The 25006-nt window shown below is 34.0% G+C and overlaps 1 protein-coding gene across 2 annotated transcripts; it reads right to left on the bottom strand.

Annotated features, from left to right (window-relative positions):
* Positions 1-710: 710 nt before the first annotated feature.
* LOC139886217 (uncharacterized) lies at positions 711-4553 on the bottom strand. Of its 2 annotated transcripts, none has more exons than XM_071869960.1 (5): positions 4471-4553; positions 3098-3569; positions 2523-2551; positions 1534-2444; positions 711-996 (listed from the first exon to the last, which is right to left on the bottom strand). In XM_071869960.1, the coding sequence occupies exons 2-5, from the start codon at positions 3396-3398 to the stop codon at positions 993-995; spliced, it is 1245 nt and encodes a 414-aa protein (XP_071726061.1). In that variant the 5' UTR covers positions 3399-3569; positions 4471-4553; the 3' UTR covers positions 711-992. The 2 variants fall into 2 exon arrangements, with proteins under 2 accessions (XP_071726061.1, XP_071726062.1); XM_071869961.1 differs by lacking the exon at positions 4471-4553 and adding an exon at positions 3683-3701.
* Between the last annotated feature and the right edge of the window lie 20453 nt (positions 4554-25006).

Genomic DNA, 25006 nt, shown 5'->3' with positions numbered 1-25006 from the left:
ATCGGCCGTAGTGTAGCCTTGTGAAGATGTTCCAACGGAAGCGGAACCGGAAACGGAAGCTTGTGAATTATCCATTATGGGATAATTAGACTAGAGATTAGAGAATATTTAGTGATTTAGAAATAAATATGAGAATGTTTGTTGGTGCATTTTCAACCAAGGCATTACCATGTATTTATAATGGACTTTGTGGGGTTAAAATGGTAAAAAAAAACTCAAAAAACTGCAAAAAAAAAGGCTGAAAATGCAAAAAAAAAAAAAAAAAAAAAAAACGGCTAGTTTTTTGAAAAACCGGATCGGATCCGGATCCAAACCGGATCGGATAAAATCCGGTTTATATCCGGAAAAAATCCGGTTTTCTTGAAAAACTGGATCCGGGTGGAACCGGATCGGATCTCGGATCCGGATCCGGTTTTTGCTGTGTCCGGTTTTGCTTGGATCCGGTTTTTGCTGTGTCCGGTTTTGCTTGGATCCGGTTTTTGCTGTGTCCGGTTTTGCTTGGATCCGGTTCCGGATCGGATCACCGGATCGGATCTGGATCCGGTTTTTTTGCCCATCTATAGGGCCTAGGCCCTTTATTACAACACCAAGCATGACCCAGAATGACCTGGGCGTTTTGCTTCCTTTGATATAAAATTCGAAGCTTGCGGTATCCCGAAACAAGGATAAGGCAGGCAATAGTAACTTTAAGAATCCCCAAAGCACAGAAATATGACAAGCTACCACAGTTCATACTTGGAACACACGTAATACAAAGAGAAATTTATGAGCTCTGAACGAGTATATACATGCACAACTACTCATTTGAATGCAAGAATAAATGCACATTATATAATAGCACTTTACAAAATACAAAATACAAGTAAAAAGAAAATGAATACATCTAAAGTCATCATTTCCCTCAGCTGTATATATTCACCTGCTTCCAATTGTCTTTTAGAGAATCGTCACTCACGACAAGCATTCTACTGCGTTTAGAAATATCAACCAATCTACCTAAACAAGTACAGAGTAATTAAGAACATTAGTCATTACCATCAAAATACACACAATATATAGACACTTGCATTCTTAAAGTTCCTAGAAATAAGGTCCTACTTCACCACATTTTATACAGAATGTTAAGTTGTTAACTACTTATTGAATACATACATGCTTCAGGAGCTTATGTTTGTTGACCTAGAAAACCCATTTTTATCCATATTTAATACTTTTATGAACTAACGCATTTCATATAAATATGAACAAACAAAAATTCGATAACTATAAGCTACTAATCTTAGAATAAGATATTAGGAGGTATTATGATGCAATAAATAACACTTGGAAGTATTTTTAACCCATTTTACCAGTTCCCTTATAGCAGCTATGATTTATAATTTGATCCCTTTTAGATTATAGAAGCTCAAATAAACTTTAGTCAGCCAAGTAATAAAGGTTCTAGTTGACTTTTGATGAAAATTTATTCAAGGAAAAAGAAAAAGGTTGTACCTTTTAATAGGAGGAAAAAAAAAAAAAAAAAAAAAAACTCACTCCTTGCTTGATTTTGACCAGAAAAATCTCTTCTTCTTAACACCGTTATCTGGCAAAGATTTGTTCGGTTTGTAGCCAAGAGATAAGTGTCGCTTTAAAAATCGCTTTGCTGTACTTGTGGATCTCTTCATGCTTGAATTTGAACCCATCCTTTGACCTCTGTCACTCATAAAATGATCAAACACAACTGAATCACCACCATCCACGACCTGACTCTTTAATTTCTTTCCGAATTTACCCTTCAAATCCAATTCTCCCATGGCCTTCTCTGACAGCTTGACAACCTTTTTTGACCCAAAAGTACAAATTGGGCAAGCAGGATCATATTTGTTAACCTCTGGTGTCATATTCTCTAAACACTCTACATGGAATAAATGCCCACATATCATAACAGCGACAGGTGGAAGCCCATTACTGGCCACAATTTTTTGACTGCTCCAAGACGATCTGTCAGTTAAAAGCTTAAAGCAAACGCCACATGTCTGAATTTCATTGGCTGGAGAGGAGTAAACCCTGCCACTAGATCGGCTAACTCTGTCACGACTAAACCTAAAAGACTCGCTTTCAAAAGACCACCTCTCTCTATTTGACCAGCCATCTGAAGACCCATTATGAGACCCCGTGTGTGATTTATTGGACCAACCAGGGTACATAAAAGGTGAACCCTCTTCAGATATTGAAAAGTTGGGTGACATCATTCCTCGGATTCGGCTATCAGATACTTGACGTAATAAATGGTGACCAGGCGAGCGACGGGCCCACCTTGACGGAGTCAAACTCGAGAGGGGCATGAGTTGACTTCTGGAAGAAGATAATGGAGATGCAGAAAAGGACGAAATTGAGTGTGTTGGTGTTGACATTTTGGTTGGAGACGTTTCCAAAGATACAGTAGTTCCCCTTGTCTCCTTCACCTAAAAAGACAATAACGGGGTAAAAATGAGAAACGGATATTTGCATTATTTAGAAATCTGAATCATTCAGTAACGTACCTCATGAACATTCTTAAAACTTACTGGATCTGCAAGAACAAATAGATGAATCGAGTTTCCGTAAGAAATATAATAATCTGAAGCGCAATGTAATTTTATAAAGGTTTACATTTTGAACAGTGACTTCACAGATACAACTAATACAGCGTATGGCACAGTTTGAATATAATCGTATACTTGACACTTTGATACACAAGAAAATCTGTCAGAAATGAAGCTAACGGTTGGATATAAGCCATGACAGCTATCTGAGCATATGTAATACATCATTACAGCACAGTTTAGCAAATGAAAAGTTTATTGAGGTAATAAATCCACAGTCATTGAATCGGACTTATTTATTAAATTGTCATCATTGTTAAGATTAATTCTCACACCTTTTACATCTTTGCCCCATTAGTCAACAAAAGACTCAGGCGTTTAATGACTGTAAAATTTAACTACAGATACGGATAAGGCAATGTAAGGGTGATAAATAATACAACACGTGACAAAAGTGTCTAGCGAAGAAAGGGATCATCAAGGTTGTAACTACAACCCCCTAATACATAATAAAGTAATTAAAATAAACTCACCTGACCGAAGAACCCCATTTTCTTCAGAAAGTGAAGACTTATGCCAAGTGAGGCTTCTAGAACTTTCCAATGGGCTACCTTCTGTTGCATTTGCAGTTTCTACAGTTGTATGAGATTTAATGTCCAATCTATCGTTCATACTAGCACTATCAGTGGATGAATCTTCACCTGCTACACGCCTCCGATTATCCCACCGAATGCTCCACGACGGTGAATACCGATCATTTCTTGTTATAACATCACTACCAGATCGATCTACTACAGTTCTATCTCTAGCAGCAACACAACAGGCAGCCCCCATCTTAACTTGGATGAAAATTTGGACCAAAAACCGCCAGAGCACTTTAGATACCTAATGTTCTTAGTTGAAGCAACAACTGTTTTCTTCTAAAATCTATAAATTTTTGAAGATTAGATGTCGTAATATATATGAAATTCGCACATGCAAATTGTCATACATGTAAACCTGCAACTGAAAAGACAGAAAATCTACTTCAGTTTTCAGGTGAACGAGAATATAAGTTAAACGTAGCATCACCAAACTGACACAATTCAAAAGGTATAGCGAAAATAAAAGCTAGATACATTTCTCCCCAAGGAAGGAAGGTTCAGGAAGCTTTACTTTTTATATTACTGTAAAAAATTCGCTACCACCTGTAAATACAAACAATCATCAAAACCTAAAAAGCTTACCTCAATCAAGTAAAGTATAAAACAGTCTATCGAAGAAATGTATATACTCTCCATTTCGACAATTTAAGTATCATCTAAGCTAACAGTACAAGCTCGAAAACCAGAAATCTCCCAGTAATTCAAGTCACAAACTGACAGTACAAATCTATATCCATCAAACACACATTCAATAATTACTGCAATTACAAATCGCAAAATCTCAAAATACCTAGTTATTTACAACAAAATATCAATCGAACATAACTTTATGTCATGATCACAAATTCAACTAACACCTATTTTACATTCTTACTGCAGCAATAAGACTGTAACACTATACACCTTATCAGCAACATTAATATTAACATAAGCAAAAGAAAAGAACAAATTAACCTAAAATAATACTACTACTCTACTTGAACTAATTTCAACTGCTAATTTACTATTAGCTTCGAGTCCAGAAAGCCTAAAATAAACAAAATTCGTAGTTTCAATCACTCGAAAGCAGCAGATATCCGAAATTACAGCCGTAAAATTATTAATCAAGGATCATTTTTTTGAAAAGTGTTATAATCAATCAAATTATTGTAAACTCGAATTTATGATATATACACATATACATACAAAATCGACGTGTATGAGTATGTATATGAAATATACATAAACAAATCCGTATTAGTGATATGATGATGAAACCCTACCTTTGGCCGCCATATTTGTTTGTGTATCTACTGTGTGAAAGAGAATCTGATTCCTTTTGTTCAGAAGAAATGAAAATGATGGAGCGAAAGTCGTTTATTAGATTGTTTCCTCATATTAACGGCGTTAATCATTCGCCGTTTCATATGAATTTAGCTTAATAACTTAGCTTAGGTTTTTGACTGAACTAGTTTAGGAGGCCTTGATTCGCTCCGGAGGCTCCGTTTTGAATGTAATTTATTACATTTAATTCGTAAAACTATTTCGGGTTTAACGCTGATATCGATGAAACGTAACTCGAATCCAGCGATAAGATATAGCCCGTCAAAGATTTAGGTGGGAGTAGTGTGGCTTTTTTATGAAAATATAGAGAAGTTATCGTTTGGCCCCTTGAACTTTTACATTGGACCCTTATGATATTTAATTTTTGACCAAAAGAATTTATGGTGTAGCCCTTGAATTTTTGGCACTTTTTAGTGAAGGGCCCTTGTGTGTGCAACGTATAAAGTGGGGAGTACAAACGTTTAATGCACGAAAGAGGACACTATTCAAAAGCTTTACCTTTTAGATAAAGGTGGATTATTTCTGGTTTAACGGTGATGTCGGTGAAACGCAACTCGAGTCTAGCGAAAAGATATAGCTCGTCGAAGATTTACTTGGGGGTAGTGGGTTTTTTTTTTTATGAATATAGAGAAGTTACTGTTTGGTCTCTTGAACTTTTAGTTAGGAGAGTGCAGACATTTAATGAGCGAAACATGGAACTATTCATAAGGTTTACCTTTTAAACATGGAACTATTCATAAGGTTTACATTTTTTAAACATGGAACTATTCATAAGGTTTACATTTTAGATGAATGTGGAATGGAATGGAATGGAATGGAATGTAGAGTATGAAATTTGTTTATCTTGTTAAGTTGTAGTTAAAATAAAAATTGAAAAGTTTGTTTTGTAAAAGGTAAAAAATTAACTATTTATAACTTCTAAAAATTAAAATTAGAAGGTTAAGTGTTCATTGTTAATAATAATAAAAGTTTGTAGTTACTTTTTAAAAATTTAAAATTTTGTGATTACTTTGTAGAAGGTAAAAAGTTAATTATTATTTATAAGTTATAAAAATTAAAAGGTTAAGTGTTTATTATAAATAATAATGAAAGTTTATGGTTACTTTTTAAAAATTAAAAAGTTTGTGATCACTTTGTAAAAGATAAGAAGTTGACTATTTATAACCCCTTTCTCTTGTAGAGAAAGGGTTAATGAGCGCTAAATAGTTTACAGTCTTTAAATAATAAATTTGATTATGAATGAAAATAAATCATTCGAAACTCATATTGAATGAACTATGTGAATTGGTTAAAATTACCTTATTAATGTAATGTTATTATTGTAATGTGTTAGATGAATAAAAAATTTAATTTATAAGTGTTCTGGTTATAATTTGAGAATGATATTACAGAAAAATTTATGTGATTAATGGTTAAGAGAGTGTTTTAACTCTAAATTGTCTAACACTGAAATAATGAACCATTCAACACCATATGTCAGTCTGATATCAGAAGCAGACAATCTGAATGATGAATATATAACATTTAGCGTTGAACCATTCATTTAAGAGGTAAACAAACATACCTTTAATAGAAGCGCAACTTAGCTTAATTTACACAAAAAGACTCTTCAGTTTTTTACAGGAAAATTTTTTGTTGTAGGTCCATCTGATTTAGCCTATATTATGATTTACCCTAAATTATGCAGGTGGTCCCTGTATTTTATTATTATTTTTTTTTGAAAAGCAAACTCACACACACACACACACACATAATACTAACACGAATATATACACCACGAAATGTCCTAAGCATGACTCAAACCCTCAACCTCAGGGTTGTAAGGGTGACCTCGATACCGCCAAGCCAAGCCTGTATTTTTTTTATGTAGTTGATCACCGTAATCTGCACAAGTTGTGTGGGTGGTCCCTGCAAGTAACGATCATTAAATTTTTCTGTTAAATCCAATCAGCATGACACATGAGGGCAATTACATCTTCTTAACTATCTTCCACTTTTCCTAATCCTTCACATTCATCTTCAATCTTAAACACTTCATATCTAAATTAAATACCCTCTCTCAAAATGAATCATTCTTTTCACCTGCATATATTGAAGCTCCTAAATTAAATACCCTCTCGATCGAACACAATAACTTACTCAAAACGTTTGCTTCAAACAAAAAACTCACCTCTTAATCGAACACAATATATACTATTTGAAATCTGGAAGCAATAGTACCTTCACGTTATTTTGAGGCAGCGGAGCGTGAGCTTCACGCGCTACATCGAACACAACGTACCTTCTCATTTCCAGTTGAGATTTGAAATCAAAAGTGGTCATAGAAACTTTTGAACTAGGAATTAGTCTCCGATGTGACTGATCTTAATTCAAATAACTTTTCGCAAAACAATTTTAACTATTAATTGAGATGTAAAGGCAATACGGGTCAGTCACTAAATACCTCAAACAATTTTTCAACCTCCAATGCATCAATCACAAAACTTTTTCTCATAGGACATTTCCTTAACTTACTAATTCCATCGCTATGCATAACATTATAAGTCTCAATCATTTCCCAAATCATCAAATGGATCAACGCTTAGAACTAAACTAAAGCAAATATTTTCCACAACTTTCTCATGATCCATACTTAATCTTTTAGACAATAAATACAAATGTACCTAAGTAACATGTCAAAAGAAACACAAAATGGGTTAAATTACATCTGGTTCGGTTTATCGGGTTGGCCATGACTCGGATAAAAATTGGTGTAAAGCGGTTACGAATGTCGAACCAATCAAACTTTATAAGATTTAGAAATTTTAACGTGACCCTCTGGTGTTATGCGAGGTGTATATAAAATAGTATTAATTTTTACAAGGAAATACTATTAAATACGATACAATTTTACACAAGTGATTTATTTATTTATAGAGTGGATATACCTAAACCTTGCTACAACACTTATAGGCAGTGTACCTAATCGTACAGTAGTGTAGTTTTTAGTAAGTCCGGTTCGTCCACAGGGAACATTTAAACAAGCTTAACGCTATATTTTTAAAAACTATAATTGTAAAAATACAAAAATATATAAGAAATATTATTATTATAAAAAGGGGGTTTTTACCGTTTAATTACCGGTTTGTCGATTTTAAAACTTAAGTCGCAGTTAAAACCTAATGTAAAATATTAAAAATAACTTAATTTAAAGCATAAAGTAAATAACGATAATGAAAGTGCGATAAAATAAAATTGTGATAATTAAAAGGTACGATAAATGACAATAAATTAAAGTACGATAATTAAAAGTGCAATTAAATATGAAATATATAAATTATGCTTATTTAAACTTCCGTAATCATGATGTTTAACGTGTTGATTTTAGTTTATTACCATGGGTTAATTTTCTTTTGTCCTGGATTATTCAATATGTCCGTCTGATTTTTGTCCATAACAGTCCATCAGTCATAAATATAAAGTGCGAGTGTCCTCGTCAAATTATCCTTATATCCGAAGTTAAATATTCCAACTAATTGGGGACTTAAACTATAATTATACCAAGTGTCCTTGTATATAATTCACCCCTATTTTAATAAGTCTATTAACTATTAATTCATTCCCGTGTCCGGTTAAATGAACGATTATTAGTACTTATAAATATCCCGCCCATCGTGTCCGATCGAGTGTATATGGTTATTTATAGGTACGTCCAATTGTAAATCTTTATATTAAATTAACAAACTATCATTTAATTAAACAAATATAAAGCCCATTAATAGTCCATAGTCTAATTTCCACAAGTGTCGTTCTTTTGTCCAAACCCCAATTATGGTACAAAGCCCAATTACCCAATTTTAATATTTAGCCCAACATCACGATTACTTCGGCATTAAATAAGCATAATAATAACTTAGCTACGAGACATTAAATTAAAAAGGTTGAACATAACTTACAATGATTAAAAATAGCGTAGCGTTACACGGACAGAATTTTGACTTACACTCTTACAACATTCGCTAACATACCCTTATTATTAGAATTAAAATTAAAATTAAAATTAAATTTATAATATATATATATATATATATATATATATATATATATATATATATATATTATACGAGTGAGAGATAGAGGAAAGATATATAAAACTGATCACCAAACTGCGAAATTTTTAGGTTGTGGCCAGCCACCTACTGCCATGCCATCGCATGGAATTTGTTCTTCCAGGCCATGCGATCGCATGGCCCCTTTTTCCAGCTCACAAGAGCTTGTTTCCTAGCTTGCCGACGTTTATAATATATAATATAATATATATATTAATTTTAAGAATTAATTATATATTATATTATATTCATGTGCATAGTTGACTTGTAATTTTAGGTCCGTTGCGTCGAGCGTTGAGAGTTGACTTTGGTCCCGGTTCCGGATTTTCGAACGTCCTTGCGTATAATTTAATATCTTGTACTTTGCATTTTGCGTCTTGTGCTCTTGTAATTTTGAGACGTTTCTTATCAATAATTGGAACCACTTTGATTGTATTTTGTACTTTTGAGCTTTTTGGTCGTTTGCGTCTTCAATTCGTCGAATCTGTCTTTTGTCTTCACCTTTTATTATTTAAACGAATATCACTTGTAAATAGAACAATTGCAACTAAAAGCTTGTCTTTCTTGAGGGATAATGCTATGAAATATATGTTCGTTTTTAGCATTATCAAATATTCCCACACTTGAGCGTTGCTTGTCCTCAAGCAATATAGTCTTGAAATAAAAATACTAGAATCACTTCTTTATTCTTCACACTTTGTACATTAGTGATTTCTATACGGCGGTATAAACAATGGTAGTAACGATGTGGTTTACAGTCCCACATGACTATGAAAATTTAGATCCTTAAGGAAATTGGATCTTTATGAAAACATTTGATCTTTTGAAAATACAATCTAGCTTTTACCTTAGATAAGTTTTCCGGAATAACCCTTCACCGGTGTTGCAAAATGTTTTTGTGGGTTTCAGATTTGAAAATTTTAGCTCAAAACTTGCAGTTTTGTGTCACCCACTTGCTAACCTTGTATTGGGAAAGCAACACATCCAGTATACTTGCTCCGTATATTACCTTTCGGTAAACTACCGTTCGGTTGTAAAGGAAAGCGTTGAACAAGCAACTGTTAAGGCAATGTTCCCTGACATGCTTTTAATTATGGTCTATAACGTGTCGGATGCAATTACTATCCTTGGTAGGAGCAATAGTAAAGCTCACCCTTATAATTTTTCGGTTTGGCACAAGGTCATGTCTTCGACCATACTATGCTACCACCATTCTTACGGTTGAAACCCGATTTGGTTCAGGTGACCTAATGAATTCCAGGTGAATTTCTAGGATTTTACATTCAATGGTAATGAACGCATTGAAAATAGGTTTTCAGAAAACAAATTGGTTTGTAATTTGATCAAAATATTTTCTCGTTCAAGTTCGAGTTTAGATATCATCGAATTCCATGAATTTGTAATTCTCAATCTTTAAAGTCAATATCAAGGATTGAGTAATATCAGGCTTAAAAGCCGATTTTTAATCTTTAAGGAGATTATCCTTACTGGGGGTCTGATTCGTTAGTCTTATCAAGCTAATTTGTACGGCGCCCTCCTCATTTTACGAGACAGATCCTCTCATGGTTAGGATAAGTCTGACCACATGGCGATCCTGTTTGATGCTGAGGTCCGTGGATTTCCTGCTGATTTTAGAGATGACTTTTCTAGATTTTTCGTCAACCTACAGCTGGTCTGGACGACAACTTCTTGACCTAAATCAAGAAGCGCGTGTCTTTTTCGGAAGACTTTACTTCCTTATAATGATGGAATTGATTCATCGTGTAGATCCATCTTTCTTTCAAATATATTACACTAAATCGGGTAAAATTGATTAGTTTAGTCCAAAACAAAAGTACCTGCAATAAGCTTGTACAGATATGTGATATATGTTTTAAAGAACTTGGTGAATTCTTCCCACGCTCAACTTTTATTTATTTCTTTCTTTGCCTTTTTATTCTCCTCTATTCCATTTTAAATGAATTCAAGCGTTTTGGGTTGTTTCTCAATTTATGTCCTTTCCAAGGTAACAATAATTTCGGTAGTATCACCTAGTTTTATCGTTCATAAATATGTATAAACATGATTTTGAATTCATTTAGTTGAAATTTTTTTAAATTTTCACAAAATTTGGCAATTAAATCAAGTGTAAACCCGAGAGAATTTATAACTCTTCCCCACACTTGAGATCTTGTAATGCCCTCATTTGCAAGAAATCAGTAAAAATTTAAATTCATGAGGGTGATTAGTGTAGAAAAATGATTAAAATTACTGAGTTTGTAAGCATATTATTTTACATCACATTTGATATTTTTCGTCTTGTCGTCAAAATTAGTAGCTTTTGCTGAACTTAATGTCAGTCTTTGAAAATGCGTTGTTTTACCATGTTTTGTACATAAGATAAACTACAAACATATATATATATATATATATATATATATATATATATATATATATATATATATATATATATATATATATATATATATATATATATATATATAATATATAAAAACCTTTATTTATTAAAACAATTTAAATGAATAATTTTTTAAAATTTTGTTTCCTTTTACTTTAGGTAGTTTCGGTATGTTTACCTAGTCCGTCCTTCGACAAAATTTAAAATTTGTCGTTTTTAAAGCGATTGTTTTAAAAGCAAAGATTTTTGGGTTTTTTTAATTTTTTTTTGGTATACTTTAGATCAATAATATTAAAAATAATGATAACAAAATTTTTCGCCCCGCCCTCGGGTAAAGCAATTTCGGTTCCATGACCTAGTTTTCAACTTACGATGAATTTTAGAAATCATTTTTTAAACTTAATAAAATAAAGTAAATTTTATTTTTAAAATCACACAAAACTTAAATTTAAAAAGCATATCAATTTCATATAAAACCTACGAAACAAAAAAATTCAGAATGGGGGGAGAAAACTAGTTCTTTAGTGTCTTCTAGTGGAAAAGGCCAATCGGATTCTGTAACACCCCGTCAAAAATCCCTTTAACGGAATGTTAACTCTGGTCCCAGTGCTTGGCTTGACTTCTACGTAACAGCAATATTCTACAGCGGAAGCAATTAATACCTGAGAATAAAACACGCAAAACGGATCAACAACAATGTTGAGTGAATCTACAGGTTTTAGGTAAACAATACAGTATGGTTAAGAAATACATTTCGAAAAAGGTTATTAGTGGAAGACCACCAAGGTTCAATGTTAAAGTTTGTAGACAACTCCGTGTCCTATTTCAAAAGTTTGTTGACAATACCATGTCAAGTTTCAAATATTCGTAGACAATACCATGTCAAGTTTTATCTCATTTGTTGGTAAACCACAATTTTAAATAACGTTGTATAGTATCTGAAAAACAGTTATCAGAAATATAGTTTAGTTTCCTTGACCACGAGATTTTACAAGTACAACTCCAAGTTGCGAAACGTTTGCATAATCTATGAGCACCTGAATACTAGCAATGACCCGAGTATAGAATCCACTATACCCGCCTTTACCTCATAAAAATGTTATACACTTGTACGAATGTATTATGTTCAAAATAAATGCACCACAGTTTTTATAGCGGGTGAGGTTGTCAACCTAACGGATCCGTCCATCTAATTTGTGCCTACACCGATGGTATTTAAAGTATTCAAGCTAGAGGCTTTGTGTACAAACTCAATATGCAGATATAGTACTCGTGTCAATACAAAAAGCATTTGTAAAAATGTAAGTAACAACAGCGTGTATTCTCATCCCTGAAAACATGTAAAAAGCGGGACTGTAGACTCACCTTTGTATAAAGCTCGGATTGAAAAGTGGACAATTTACTTGTACGGTTTATAGCCGAGTAATGCAACCTAAGTATATGTATTTAGGTTGGTCAATAAATATGTCTTAAACAAGTGTGGTTTCATAGTATAAGTTGTCTTATTGCTCGAATCGACGCGTTTCAAAGTAGAAGTCAACATACAGTCAACTAATTCATGCAAGTCAAACAAAGTCAACCGAAGTCAAATTGAAAGTCAAACTTGGTCAAATTAGTCAACTAAAGTCAACATCAGTAGGTTCATGTCAAATGTTGGTCAACATGTCAAACCTAAGTCAAACAACACGTTTTAGATCATAATTGGTCAATTTCACAATTCCAGTTTATCGTTGTGCACAAAGTTCATGTACATGTAGCAAACTTAGCATATTATCTCATAGTACAAAATTCATGCAAACATGAAAAACTCCAGATCATAAGTATACTCAAAATCGATTCCAAAAAGTCTGGCCAGGGTCTCATACGATAATTAAAAGTCAGGAATCAGAAGGGATACATTTATGGTTTGCCAAGTCAGTTTCTGACCGCGCACTGATTTCGTTTTGGCTATAACCGGAGCTAGGGACATGCAATTGATACAAGACCAGTGTCCATGGTTCAAGGACAAATCAAACTAACACATATCAAAAGTTGAGCAATTTTTGTTTAGCCAATTTGTACAGTTTATTCGTACAAGTTGAACATTCAGTTTTTCAGCTCAAATCAGAATTTACATAAAGTATGGCCCTATTGTGCCCAATGCATAAGGTTTCAGAGATTGACATAAACTAACAGTAAGTCACATATCATGTTAAAATTCATATTCCAGAAGCTTACATGCTCATTCAATAAACACAATCAACAGAGTATAAAACAGAGAGCAATTTACAGATTCGATTCTAGTTTCGCTAGTCACATTCGTACGCGATTATCCGAAGATCAAGATACAATTAGCCTATGATATCTACATGAAAGATGAAGTACTTTTTGTGTAAATTTCAAATATACAAATCTTTAAATCCAGAAGTTAACACATTTTATCATACAAGGCTGTTTTCATGCAAGTGCTGTATAAATCAACTTTTTCACTAAATCAAGCATATCTCAAGTTATACATAAGCAAACAACATGATATCCTAGTGTAACCTGAGTGTTTTTAAATTACCTATCCAATGGTATTAATTTCACAATCCAATTCATGGTCTATCAAACCCAGAATTTCCGATCAATCACAAAAACACAACGTTAAATTCAATTGGTCATAACTTGATCATCCGGAAACGAAATCAAGTGATTCCAAAGCCTAAAGTTAATAGTTTTTCGAAAGCTAATCATCTAAACATGTTATAAGATCAGATCAAAAGTCAACTCTTATCAGATCCTAGAGAATAAAATTCGTTTTTCATGTAAACAACATCAATTGATCAAATTAACGAAAGAAATTAACATGTACGTGTATAGACTTGAGCAATTGACAACATACACTATGAAACTTTATAAAAAAAATCAGATTTTTAACAATATGGGTTTGAGAGATTTTACCACAAATCAAGCAATTACTTGTATCTACGCGTAGAGGAGAATGAGAGGAACACGAATCCGCAAGTAATTTAACGATCAAGCAATTGTGTGATGTTTAATTTGGGATTTAAGATGATGGTTTATAGTAGAAGATGTTGATGATCAAAGTAGGGCTGTAGTGTGAGGGTTAAAAATAATATTGATGCATGTATGCACATGTGTGTGTTATAGTATAAGAAGGAACTAGTGTTTCAACTACCAAAAGTCAACAAACATGAGCCTAAACTAATAGTCAACATGCATTGGCTACTCATGGGACCAAGGATGATGAGGTATGAGGTCATGGCCATGTTGCCTCGGGCTCGGGTCTCAGGCTCGTTTTGTGTAAAAGCTCGTTCGCGCGTGGTTCGTTTCGAGTGCCATTAACCGTACCGAATCTCCAGAACGTTAACTAGTCGTTGAAACAAAATCACCGTGTTTAATTCATTAAGTGAATAATAAATTAAATTTCTTTCATAAGTTCAATAATTATTAACAATAATTATTCTATCATTTTTCTGAGTTCCGTTAACTGAAAAGTTTTATAGGCGATTAACTTTAATCGTGTCGTTTCTAGTTTAATTCATCAACCGAATTAAGTTCACTAATTAATATAACATATTAATTCAAGTAATTCACTAAGGATCAAGTACGCATTTAATTACTTTAAATACGAAAAGTTTCACGTAGCCACTGTTAACTATTCTGAAGAAAAAAAATTCGGCGTATGAAAATCGTATGATTTAACTAACGATCGTCAAGTATTTAACGGAAGTTTTAACGGAAAAGCTCGGGTTGTTACATTACCCACCCGTTATTGAAAATTTCGTCCCGAAATTTGGATGATGGTAGTTATTGATGAAAATAAAATATTTTCGTATCATTAGAAATCCACGTTTCAACGTGAGCTTGAATTCTAAAACGAAGTTTGCAAATAAAGTTTATACTTGGCTTGAATAGTTTGTCTTTCCAGACATAAGCCTTCATACATTCTTTTAATAAAAGAATTTGGTCATATATGAGTGTTTCGTCAAAGAATATGATAAGATTAAATAATCATTCGAGATCTCTATACGGATGGACTTCTAAGGTCCGTTCGGTTTCGTAATGAATACGAGTTAAGTGTATAGAATTTCTTATCATTAAGAATATGAATGAAATGATTCGGTTACGTGTAAAAATACAACTGAATATGTCACTAACGGATGTATTGAAGTAATAGTTGTCCGCCTTGACTTTTCGATGTAATCACTATTGAATCTCCTAAATTTAAGGGATTTGAATATAATCGTTTGAAATCTGTGAGATTTGGATCCGGTAATTAAGGAAATTAGAATCCTTTTCTTTTTGATTTAATACGATTATCTTAATCGGCTGACGCGTTGCTATGGTAAAAAGTTTTGATATAAATTAATCATCTCTGCGTCCTTATTTTCTCAACCTCAATCTTTTTACTTTCAAAATTCTATTTTCGAAAATTTTGTGAAGATGCTTCATCCGCTCTTGATTTTCGTTACTATTTTGACTGTGTATACAGTCATTCTTCTTTTTAGTCTACCACCAGAAGAATCTCTGTTCTTCTATAATGCTCTAGGGGTGACAGTATTTTTAATTCTACCACTCCTCTATTTTTCAATACTTATTGATATAAATGGTTTATGATCTTCCATGTTTGTTGTCTTTTATATTCTGACCTATTTTTCGAAGACTCGTGCTTTTTATCCAAGAAGATCTTCAACTTGTTCTTCTATACATGGTCAAATAATACGGATCAATGGCTGGTGATAATGCAGAAACATTCACTGTTCATCGTCATAGTATCCATTTTTACCTTGTTTTCTCTTCTCGACTTTAAATCAAGCAAGTAATGGTCCAGAATTCGTAGGTATGGAGTTTCGAATGATCATAATATACAAGGTAGAAAGGAAAGGTAATAGCACAATTTGATTTGTCAAATTACCAGAATATCTGAAAAAGACCGAATCATCAAGAAATATATTTCCTTGATATGTTTAGAAGTTAAATAGAATGAAAGAGTTATGTAACATGGTTCATGATGATTGTAAGGTCTGTGAATCATCATCTTCCATTGAAAATTCAGCATGACTTCGGAGCAAGATATTCTCTAAAGATGTCATCGGATCCAGAATTACCTGGATTCTTTGAATATAGGGTTTGGTCCTTGTATTTTTCCTTGGTCTCCTTCATGGTTAGCTCAATCCGTTTTTCAGTTCCAAATCTGAGCCTTTTTCAATACGTTATTCTTTATCATCAAACTTTTGGCCATTAAGACCATCTATAGCTTTTGCTGCTTCGTCAGCATTCTCAAGGTTAACGAATCTGAATCGTTGGTTATCAATCCGAGATGGTTTCAAGAGATTTTATTTTTAGATGATTAAACGCTGATTGTAATCGTTAACGGATCTAATGGTTGACGAATAGGCGTTGTTGATTTCAAAAGTAATGAATGATAATTTCGATGGTTTAATGTGATAATTCATCATAGAATACAAATGAATATAATTCATGAATGTAGTGATCTTTAGGAAGATAACACTTGCTAAAGCTTTACTTAGATTCCGATATGTCAAAATCAGAATATGTAGTAGTTGTTCTTTAGTGAACGGATACACATATCTTGTGAGTGTAATTAGTATAGTTACTGATTATTGAATCAGAATTTGAAGAATGTATAATGTAACATATTAATGTGAGATATAAATATTTCTCGGGTTTTACCTACCCGTTAAATATTTTTACAATTTACAGTTTGTACAAAAGAGTTTTTAATTACAATCTTAATGAAGATATGTATTCGTATATATTCTTCAGATGTAATCATGGGTTTAATGAGTTAATATAATATTAAACTCATTTGATTTACGGTTGAAGATAATCTCCAAAACCTTAGAGATTTCATAATTGTCGCGAAATATTTCGCTAATGAAGTTATGAATCAATACTTCATCGTTAATTGTTTATTGATATACCTCGGTATATGATATTGATGCTCGTGAAGTTCTTGTGAAATTTACAAGGCACGAATAATGTTTTCTAGAAAGTTTCGAGTACATCGAAAATAGAAGTGAAAAATCAAACATGTATTTGAATAATACACTTAGTTTATTATGAAATGGAGTTTATTGTGTTGAAGCAGTGATTAATGATTGTTAAGTCATTAACGAAGGATGTACATCATAGCATATTAGTGATATGATTTAACCAAGTAGTACATACTAGTTAAGATTCACACGTAATAGTTTAGTACGAAAAGATTTATTATTGTTCCAAACCATATATATATAAAGTATACATATAATTTTTTTTTTTCCAGGAAGAATGAGTCAATACATCTTAACTCACAATTAATAATATTCCTTGGTATCTATGGGGTGTATGATGTTGATATCCGAAGTACCGAGTGTGATGTTGAGGTGTGGGATGCGGATGTTGTTATTGGTGAAGCTGATGCTGTTGGTGGTGATGTTGATGGTACTGGTGGTGCTGGCTATGCTGCTGGTGCTGCTGATGCTCTTAGATTTCGCACCATATTCTCCAGAGCCACTACTCGAGCGCGAAGCTCGTTGACTTCTTCTACTATTCCGGGATGATTGGCGGTTCGGACAAGTGGATGAATAAGATCTAGAATTCTGGATATTAGATATTCGTGGTGGGATATCCTGGAAATGAGGGTGAAAATGGTGTTCCGGATAGGTTCGCCGGTAAGTGCTTCAGGTTCTTCACCAAGAGGTGAATTCGGTTGGTGGAAGGGATCGCCTTCTTCTCGCCTCCATTGATTAAGTCGACTACGAACCCACCCCCAATTCATCCAGAAAAGATGATGGCTAATAGGTTCGTTCGTTCCGGTTACGCTGTCCATGGAGCTCGAGGAATCAGATGAGAAATCCATATTATGTGTTTGGAATAGGGTTTGATATGAATTGAGTGTTGGATGCTATGTTTGTCTCCTTGAATACGTGTATATATAGCAAAAGATTTCCGTAATTTACGGAAGAAATTTAGAAAAAGTGTTATACAAAGTCTATTGGGATAGATATGATAAGATATGATAAGATATGATTTGTCTATACTCCAATAATGGCAGTATGATGTCGGCGGATCAAAAATGATAAGCATTGAGAAGTAGTGATTGGTCATGACTAACAGTGAGAGGCGGCGTTGAGTAGTAGTAAGCAACGATAAATAGCAAGGAGTAGTGGTATAAGATGATGAGTATGTCCAGGCAGTGTCTTCGTAGTGCCAAGTAGAAATCAGGGGTGACGGACAGTGTCGGGTAGTGACGAATTGTGACGTGATTACACGCTCCTTATAGGTTATAATAACAATTAAATCGTACGGTGTAATTTTCTACTCATATTTGAAATTAAACGGTTTATGTTCTAAATGGTATTTATCCAAGTAACCTACTTGACTCATTCCCAATTCCTTATTTTGCGGTGTCGGAACTTCTATATGAGTTACCGTAATGTAATCCCGGTCATTACATTACGCTATCTCACATTTCCATTCGACATCACTCCATAAGTTCAAGATGGCGTAATCAACTTAATTTAGTTAAATCTCACGTCGCGTGTACGTATGTGTTTTGTAGTATGGTGTTCAGTTCAAGTCCATATCATATGAGTGTAAGGAGTATATGTATGTGATGTAATGTGTAGCCCTACATGTAGCATAGTGACACATACAGTGTAATTACGGTGCATAAAAGTCGTCCAAGACACACGGCTATAGTCTAGACTTCACTAATGCGCCCTACGGTTAGACACACTAATGTATCCTAGTTCCCTATAGCCAAAGCTCTGATACCAAATGTAACACCCCGTCAAAAATCCCTTTAACGGAATGTTAACTCTGGTCCCAGTGCTTGGCTTGACTTCTACGTAACAGCAATATTCTACAGCGGAAGCAATTAATACCTGAGAATAAAACACGCAAAACGGATCAACAACAATGTTGAGTGAATCTACAGGTTTTAGGTAAACAATACAGTATGGTTAAGAAATACATTTCGAAAAAGGTTATTAGTGGAAGACCACCAAGGTTCAATGTTAAAGTTTGTAGACAACTCCGTGTCCTATTTCAAAAGTTTGTTGACAATACCATGTCAAGTTTCAAATATTCGTAGACAATACCATGTCAAGTTTTATCTCATTTGTTGGTAAACCACAATTTTAAATAACGTTGTATAGTATCTGAAAAACAGTTATCAGAAATATAGTTTAGTTTCCTTGACCACGAGATTTTACAAGTACAACTCCAAGTTGCGAAACGTTTGCATAATCTATGAGCACCTGAATACTAGCAATGACCCGAGTATAGAATCCACTATACCCGCCTTTACCTCATAAAAATGTTATACACTTGTACGAATGTATTATGTTCAAAATAAATGCACCACAGTTTTTATAGCGGGTGAGGTTGTCAACCTAACGGATCCGTCCATCTAATTTGTGCCTACACCGATGGTATTTAAAGTATTCAAGCTAGAGGCTTTGTGTACAAACTCAATATGCAGATATAGTACTCGTGTCAATACAAAAAGCATTTGTAAAAATGTAAGTAACAACAGCGTGTATTCTCATCCCTGAAAACATGTAAAAAGCGGGACTGTAGACTCACCTTTGTATAAAGCTCGGATTGAAAAGTGGACAATTTACTTGTACGGTTTATAGCCGAGTAATGCAACCTAAGTATATGTATTTAGGTTGGTCAATAAATATGTCTTAAACAAGTGTGGTTTCATAGTATAAGTTGTCTTATTGCTCGAATCGACGCGTTTCAAAGTAGAAGTCAACATACAGTCAACTAATTCATGCAAGTCAAACAAAGTCAACCGAAGTCAAATTGAAAGTCAAACTTGGTCAAATTAGTCAACTAAAGTCAACATCAGTAGGTTCATGTCAAATGTTGGTCAACATGTCAAACCTAAGTCAAACAACACGTTTTAGATCATAATTGGTCAATTTCACAATTCCAGTTTATCGTTGTGCACAAAGTTCATGTACATGTAGCAAACTTAGCATATTATCTCATAGTACAAAATTCATGCAAACATGAAAAACTCCAGATCATAAGTATACTCAAAATCGATTCCAAAAAGTCTGGCCAGGGTCTCATACGATAATTAAAAGTCAGGAATCAGAAGGGATACATTTATGGTTTGCCAAGTCAGTTTCTGACCGCGCACTGATTTCGTTTTGGCTATAACCGGAGCTAGGGACATGCAATTGATACAAGACCAGTGTCCATGGTTCAAGGACAAATCAAACTAACACATATCAAAAGTTGAGCAATTTTTGTTTAGCCAATTTGTACAGTTTATTCGTACAAGTTGAACATTCAGTTTTTCAGCTCAAATCAGAATTTACATAAAGTATGGCCCTATTGTGCCCAATGCATAAGGTTTCAGAGATTGACATAAACTAACAGTAAGTCACATATCATGTTAAAATTCATATTCCAGAAGCTTACATGCTCATTCAATAAACACAATCAACAGAGTATAAAACAGAGAGCAATTTACAGATTCGATTCTAGTTTCGCTAGTCACATTCGTACGCGATTATCCGAAGATCAAGATACAATTAGCCTATGATATCTACATGAAAGATGAAGTACTTTTTGTGTAAATTTCAAATATACAAATCTTTAAATCCAGAAGTTAACACATTTTATCATACAAGGCTGTTTTCATGCAAGTGCTGTATAAATCAACTTTTTCACTAAATCAAGCATATCTCAAGTTATACATAAGCAAACAACATGATATCCTAGTGTAACCTGAGTGTTTTTAAATTACCTATCCAATGGTATTAATTTCACAATCCAATTCATGGTCTATCAAACCCAGAATTTCCGATCAATCACAAAAACACAACGTTAAATTCAATTGGTCATAACTTGATCATCCGGAAACGAAATCAAGTGATTCCAAAGCCTAAAGTTAATAGTTTTTCGAAAGCTAATCATCTAAACATGTTATAAGATCAGATCAAAAGTCAACTCTTATCAGATCCTAGAGAATAAAATTCGTTTTTCATGTAAACAACATCAATTGATCAAATTAACGAAAGAAATTAACATGTACGTGTATAGACTTGAGCAATTGACAACATACACTATGAAACTTTATAAAAAAAATCAGATTTTTAACAATATGGGTTTGAGAGATTTTACCACAAATCAAGCAATTACTTGTATCTACGCGTAGAGGAGAATGAGAGGAACACGAATCCGCAAGTAATTTAACGATCAAGCAATTGTGTGATGTTTAATTTGGGATTTAAGATGATGGTTTATAGTAGAAGATGTTGATGATCAAAGTAGGGCTGTAGTGTGAGGGTTAAAAATAATATTGATGCATGTATGCACATGTGTGTGTTATAGTATAAGAAGGAACTAGTGTTTCAACTACCAAAAGTCAACAAACATGAGCCTAAACTAATAGTCAACATGCATTGGCTACTCATGGGACCAAGGATGATGAGGTATGAGGTCATGGCCATGTTGCCTCGGGCTCGGGTCTCAGGCTCGTTTTGTGTAAAAGCTCGTTCGCGCGTGGTTCGTTTCGAGTGCCATTAACCGTACCGAATCTCCAGAACGTTAACTAGTCGTTGAAACAAAATCACCGTGTTTAATTCATTAAGTGAATAATAAATTAAATTTCTTTCATAAGTTCAATAATTATTAACAATAATTATTCTATCATTTTTCTGAGTTCCGTTAACTGAAAAGTTTTATAGGCGATTAACTTTAATCGTGTCGTTTCTAGTTTAATTCATCAACCGAATTAAGTTCACTAATTAATATAACATATTAATTCAAGTAATTCACTAAGGATCAAGTACGCATTTAATTACTTTAAATACGAAAAGTTTCACGTAGCCACTGTTAACTATTCTGAAGAAAAAAAATTCGGCGTATGAAAATCGTATGATTTAACTAACGATCGTCAAGTATTTAACGGAAGTTTTAACGGAAAAGCTCGGGTTGTTACAGATTCCATTCTCGGAACTACACAAGAACAGAACAACTAACTCTAGACAGCATTTTCTTTTTAGAACATTTTGAATCTCCCCACACTTAGGTAGCTGTGGTGTCAAAATTGTGATTAACTTCATCGTCAATTTTTCTTGGACCATAATCAACTTGCATATCTGTGACTTTTGCTTTAAGCCATTGGTTGGATTCTTGTGTAATATCCATAAATTCAACTAATTTCGCCTTTTCTTTAGGCGACAGATTGGATACTAACCGGTTACATAACTTAAAGTTCCCCTTGGTTCTAGCATCGCGAATTCGTTTAATAAGTTTCTTCATTGAACTATTAATAACGGGATCATTTAATTTCGTATCAACAACGGGGTTCTTTGTTATCAGGTCATCATTAGGTGTTACTTCATTTTCCCCACACTTAGGCGTTTTATTATTGTTGAGCACTACCATTGGAGTTGGTAAAACAACATGGTTCTTACCAATCGTTTTTGCTGGTTCAACGGTTTTGGTTGGTGGAGATTTAGACTTTTAAATCATAAAGGTGATCGATTTCTCATCATTACTAAGTGTCATTCTACCCTTTCTTACATCAAATAACGCCCCAGTGGACGCTAAGAATGGTCGACCTAAAATTAGAGGAATGTTTGTGTCCTCTTCTATGTCAATGACAATGAATTCGACTAGAAAGGTTAAATTACCTACTTAAACGGGTAGGTTGTCAGCAATTCCAACTGGGTGCTTAATGGTTTGATCAAGGAGTCGAACACTCATATCCGTTGGACTTAACTCACATACTCCTAATCTCTTATATAATGAAAGAGGCATAACACTCACACTTACACCTAAATCTGCTAGTGCATCATACATGACAGAATCACTTAGTAGACAAGGAACAATAAATTCACCCGGATCACCTACCCTAGGTGGAGGTTTTGGTGGAACTGTCTTCACCGTGTTTACTTCTACAGTTTTTGTTTCTTGCACTTTCTTATTCTTCTTCTTCTTCTTCTTTTTTCCAAAGGTATCACAAACTTTATTACCTATCACTTGCTCATACTCAACTCCTTTTCTTGGAAACGGGATGGGTGTTTTGTATGGTGCCACCACTGGCTTTACATACTCGGGTGGTGGTGGTGTTGTAACTTCTTCATTGTTACTCACATCTAAAACTTTCCCATCTTCTGGTGTTGGTTTTTCAGAATTTGTTGATACCATGTTAACATTTTCATTCCGAGGATTTACTTCATTATTACTCGGTAGCTTTCCTTGTTCCCTTTCACTCATTAATCTAACAAAAGTACCTACTTGTTTTTCTAGATTCAAAATGGAAGCTTGTTGAGTTATAAATGACTGATCAAACCTCTCATTCGTTTGGGTTTGAGTTTCAATAAATTGTGTTTGAGATTCAACTAGCTTAAATACCACTTCTTCCAGATTTAACTTTTTCTCTTCGGTTTGTTGTGGTGGTTTATACAAACCAGGTCTTTGTTGATTGAAAGTGTTGTTTTGAGTTGGTTGGTTATTCGGACCTTGTTGGTTGTATGAGTTATTATTGGTTCCATTTGGATTGTAAAGAATGTTTTGATTTCGATTAAAGTTTGGCCTTGACGGTTGATAATTATTTTGATAATTATTTCCCGGCCTTTGGTTTATGTAGGAAACATTCTCTCGTTGTTCCATCGTTTGTTCAATGTGACAATCTTTCGTTAAGTGTGGTCCACCGCATTGATCACAACTAATTCGTATTGCGTGAATATCTTTAGTCATCTTTTCCATTCGTCTCTCGAAAGCATCTATTTTTACGGAAACGGAATCAAAGTCATGGCTAGAATCGGCTCTAGCCGCTTTAGATGAATGAAAGATATCTTTTTCCTGGTTCCACTCATGCGAGTGGGAGGCAGTGTTATCAATAATCTTGTGAGCTTCGGTTGCGGTTTTTTTCATAATGGAACCACCTATTATGTCGATGTCTTTTCGTGTAGCAATGTCGCATCCTTGGTAGAATATTTGTACTATTTGATAACTATCTAAATCGTGTTGAGGACATCCTCTCAACAATTTTCCGAATCTTGTCCACGTCTCATATAGAGTTTCATTTGGCTTTTGCGCGAACGTAACAATTTCTCCTTGAAGTCTCACGGCTTTAGATGCCGGAAAGAATTGTTTAAGAAATTTTTCAACTAAAACATCCCATGTATCAATCGCCCCTTCAGGTAAAGATTCTAACCAATCTTTGGCTTCTCCCTTTAAAGTCCAGGGAAACAACATGAGATAGATCTGTTCATCCTCAACTTCTCGGATTTTAAATAGAGTACAAATCCTATTAAAGGTTCGAAGATGTTCGTTTGGATCTTCTTTTGGCGTACCAATATATTGGCATTGATTAGTTACCATGTGTAGGATTTGTCCTTTAATTTCATAATCTGGCGCATTAATGTCTGGCTTAATAATGGCGTGTCCTTGGCCCGTACGTGTGGCTCTCATTCGGTCTTCCATACTTAGAGGTTCCAGATTTTTCATGATTGAATTTGTTGAATCTGAATCACTAGAGGATTCTGACTTAATGGTTTCTTCCTCGACAATTTCTGGATGAGTAATTTGTGGTTCAGGAGGAATGATTAGTGGTTCAGGATCTCTGAATTGTCCCTGAATATCCTCCGGATTCTCAATTGTGAGGTCGGGTTTAAAAAATGGATTATCGGAAATTTGAATTGGAGTACTTGTTCGACTTGATGATGATTCTAAAGAAAAATCAACGGCGACAATATTGGCTAGATGTCTTGATCGAGTTACAGGTGGTGAACGTATGAAAGGTGGTGAACGTTTTGCTCGGTGCATTCACTGAATATCCTATTAGTTATAAAAATAAAAATTATATAAGTTATCAAAATAATAGACTTTTCTGCTTTTGCCCACGTTTCAAATAGCCAATAGATGCAGCAGGGAGCCAGAACCCTTTAAATCGGAAGCTCACAACTCAGCCACTAACAAATCCAACTATTACTACGAAGCAGAAAATTTGGATGTCTATCA

The sequence above is a fragment of the Rutidosis leptorrhynchoides genome, chromosome 1, assembly GCF_046630445.1.
Source record: "Rutidosis leptorrhynchoides isolate AG116_Rl617_1_P2 chromosome 1, CSIRO_AGI_Rlap_v1, whole genome shotgun sequence".
Taxonomy (NCBI): Eukaryota; Viridiplantae; Streptophyta; class Magnoliopsida; order Asterales; family Asteraceae; genus Rutidosis; species Rutidosis leptorrhynchoides.
Note: the sequence above shows the minus strand (reverse complement) of the source record. Positions and strands in the feature narration are given on the sequence as shown.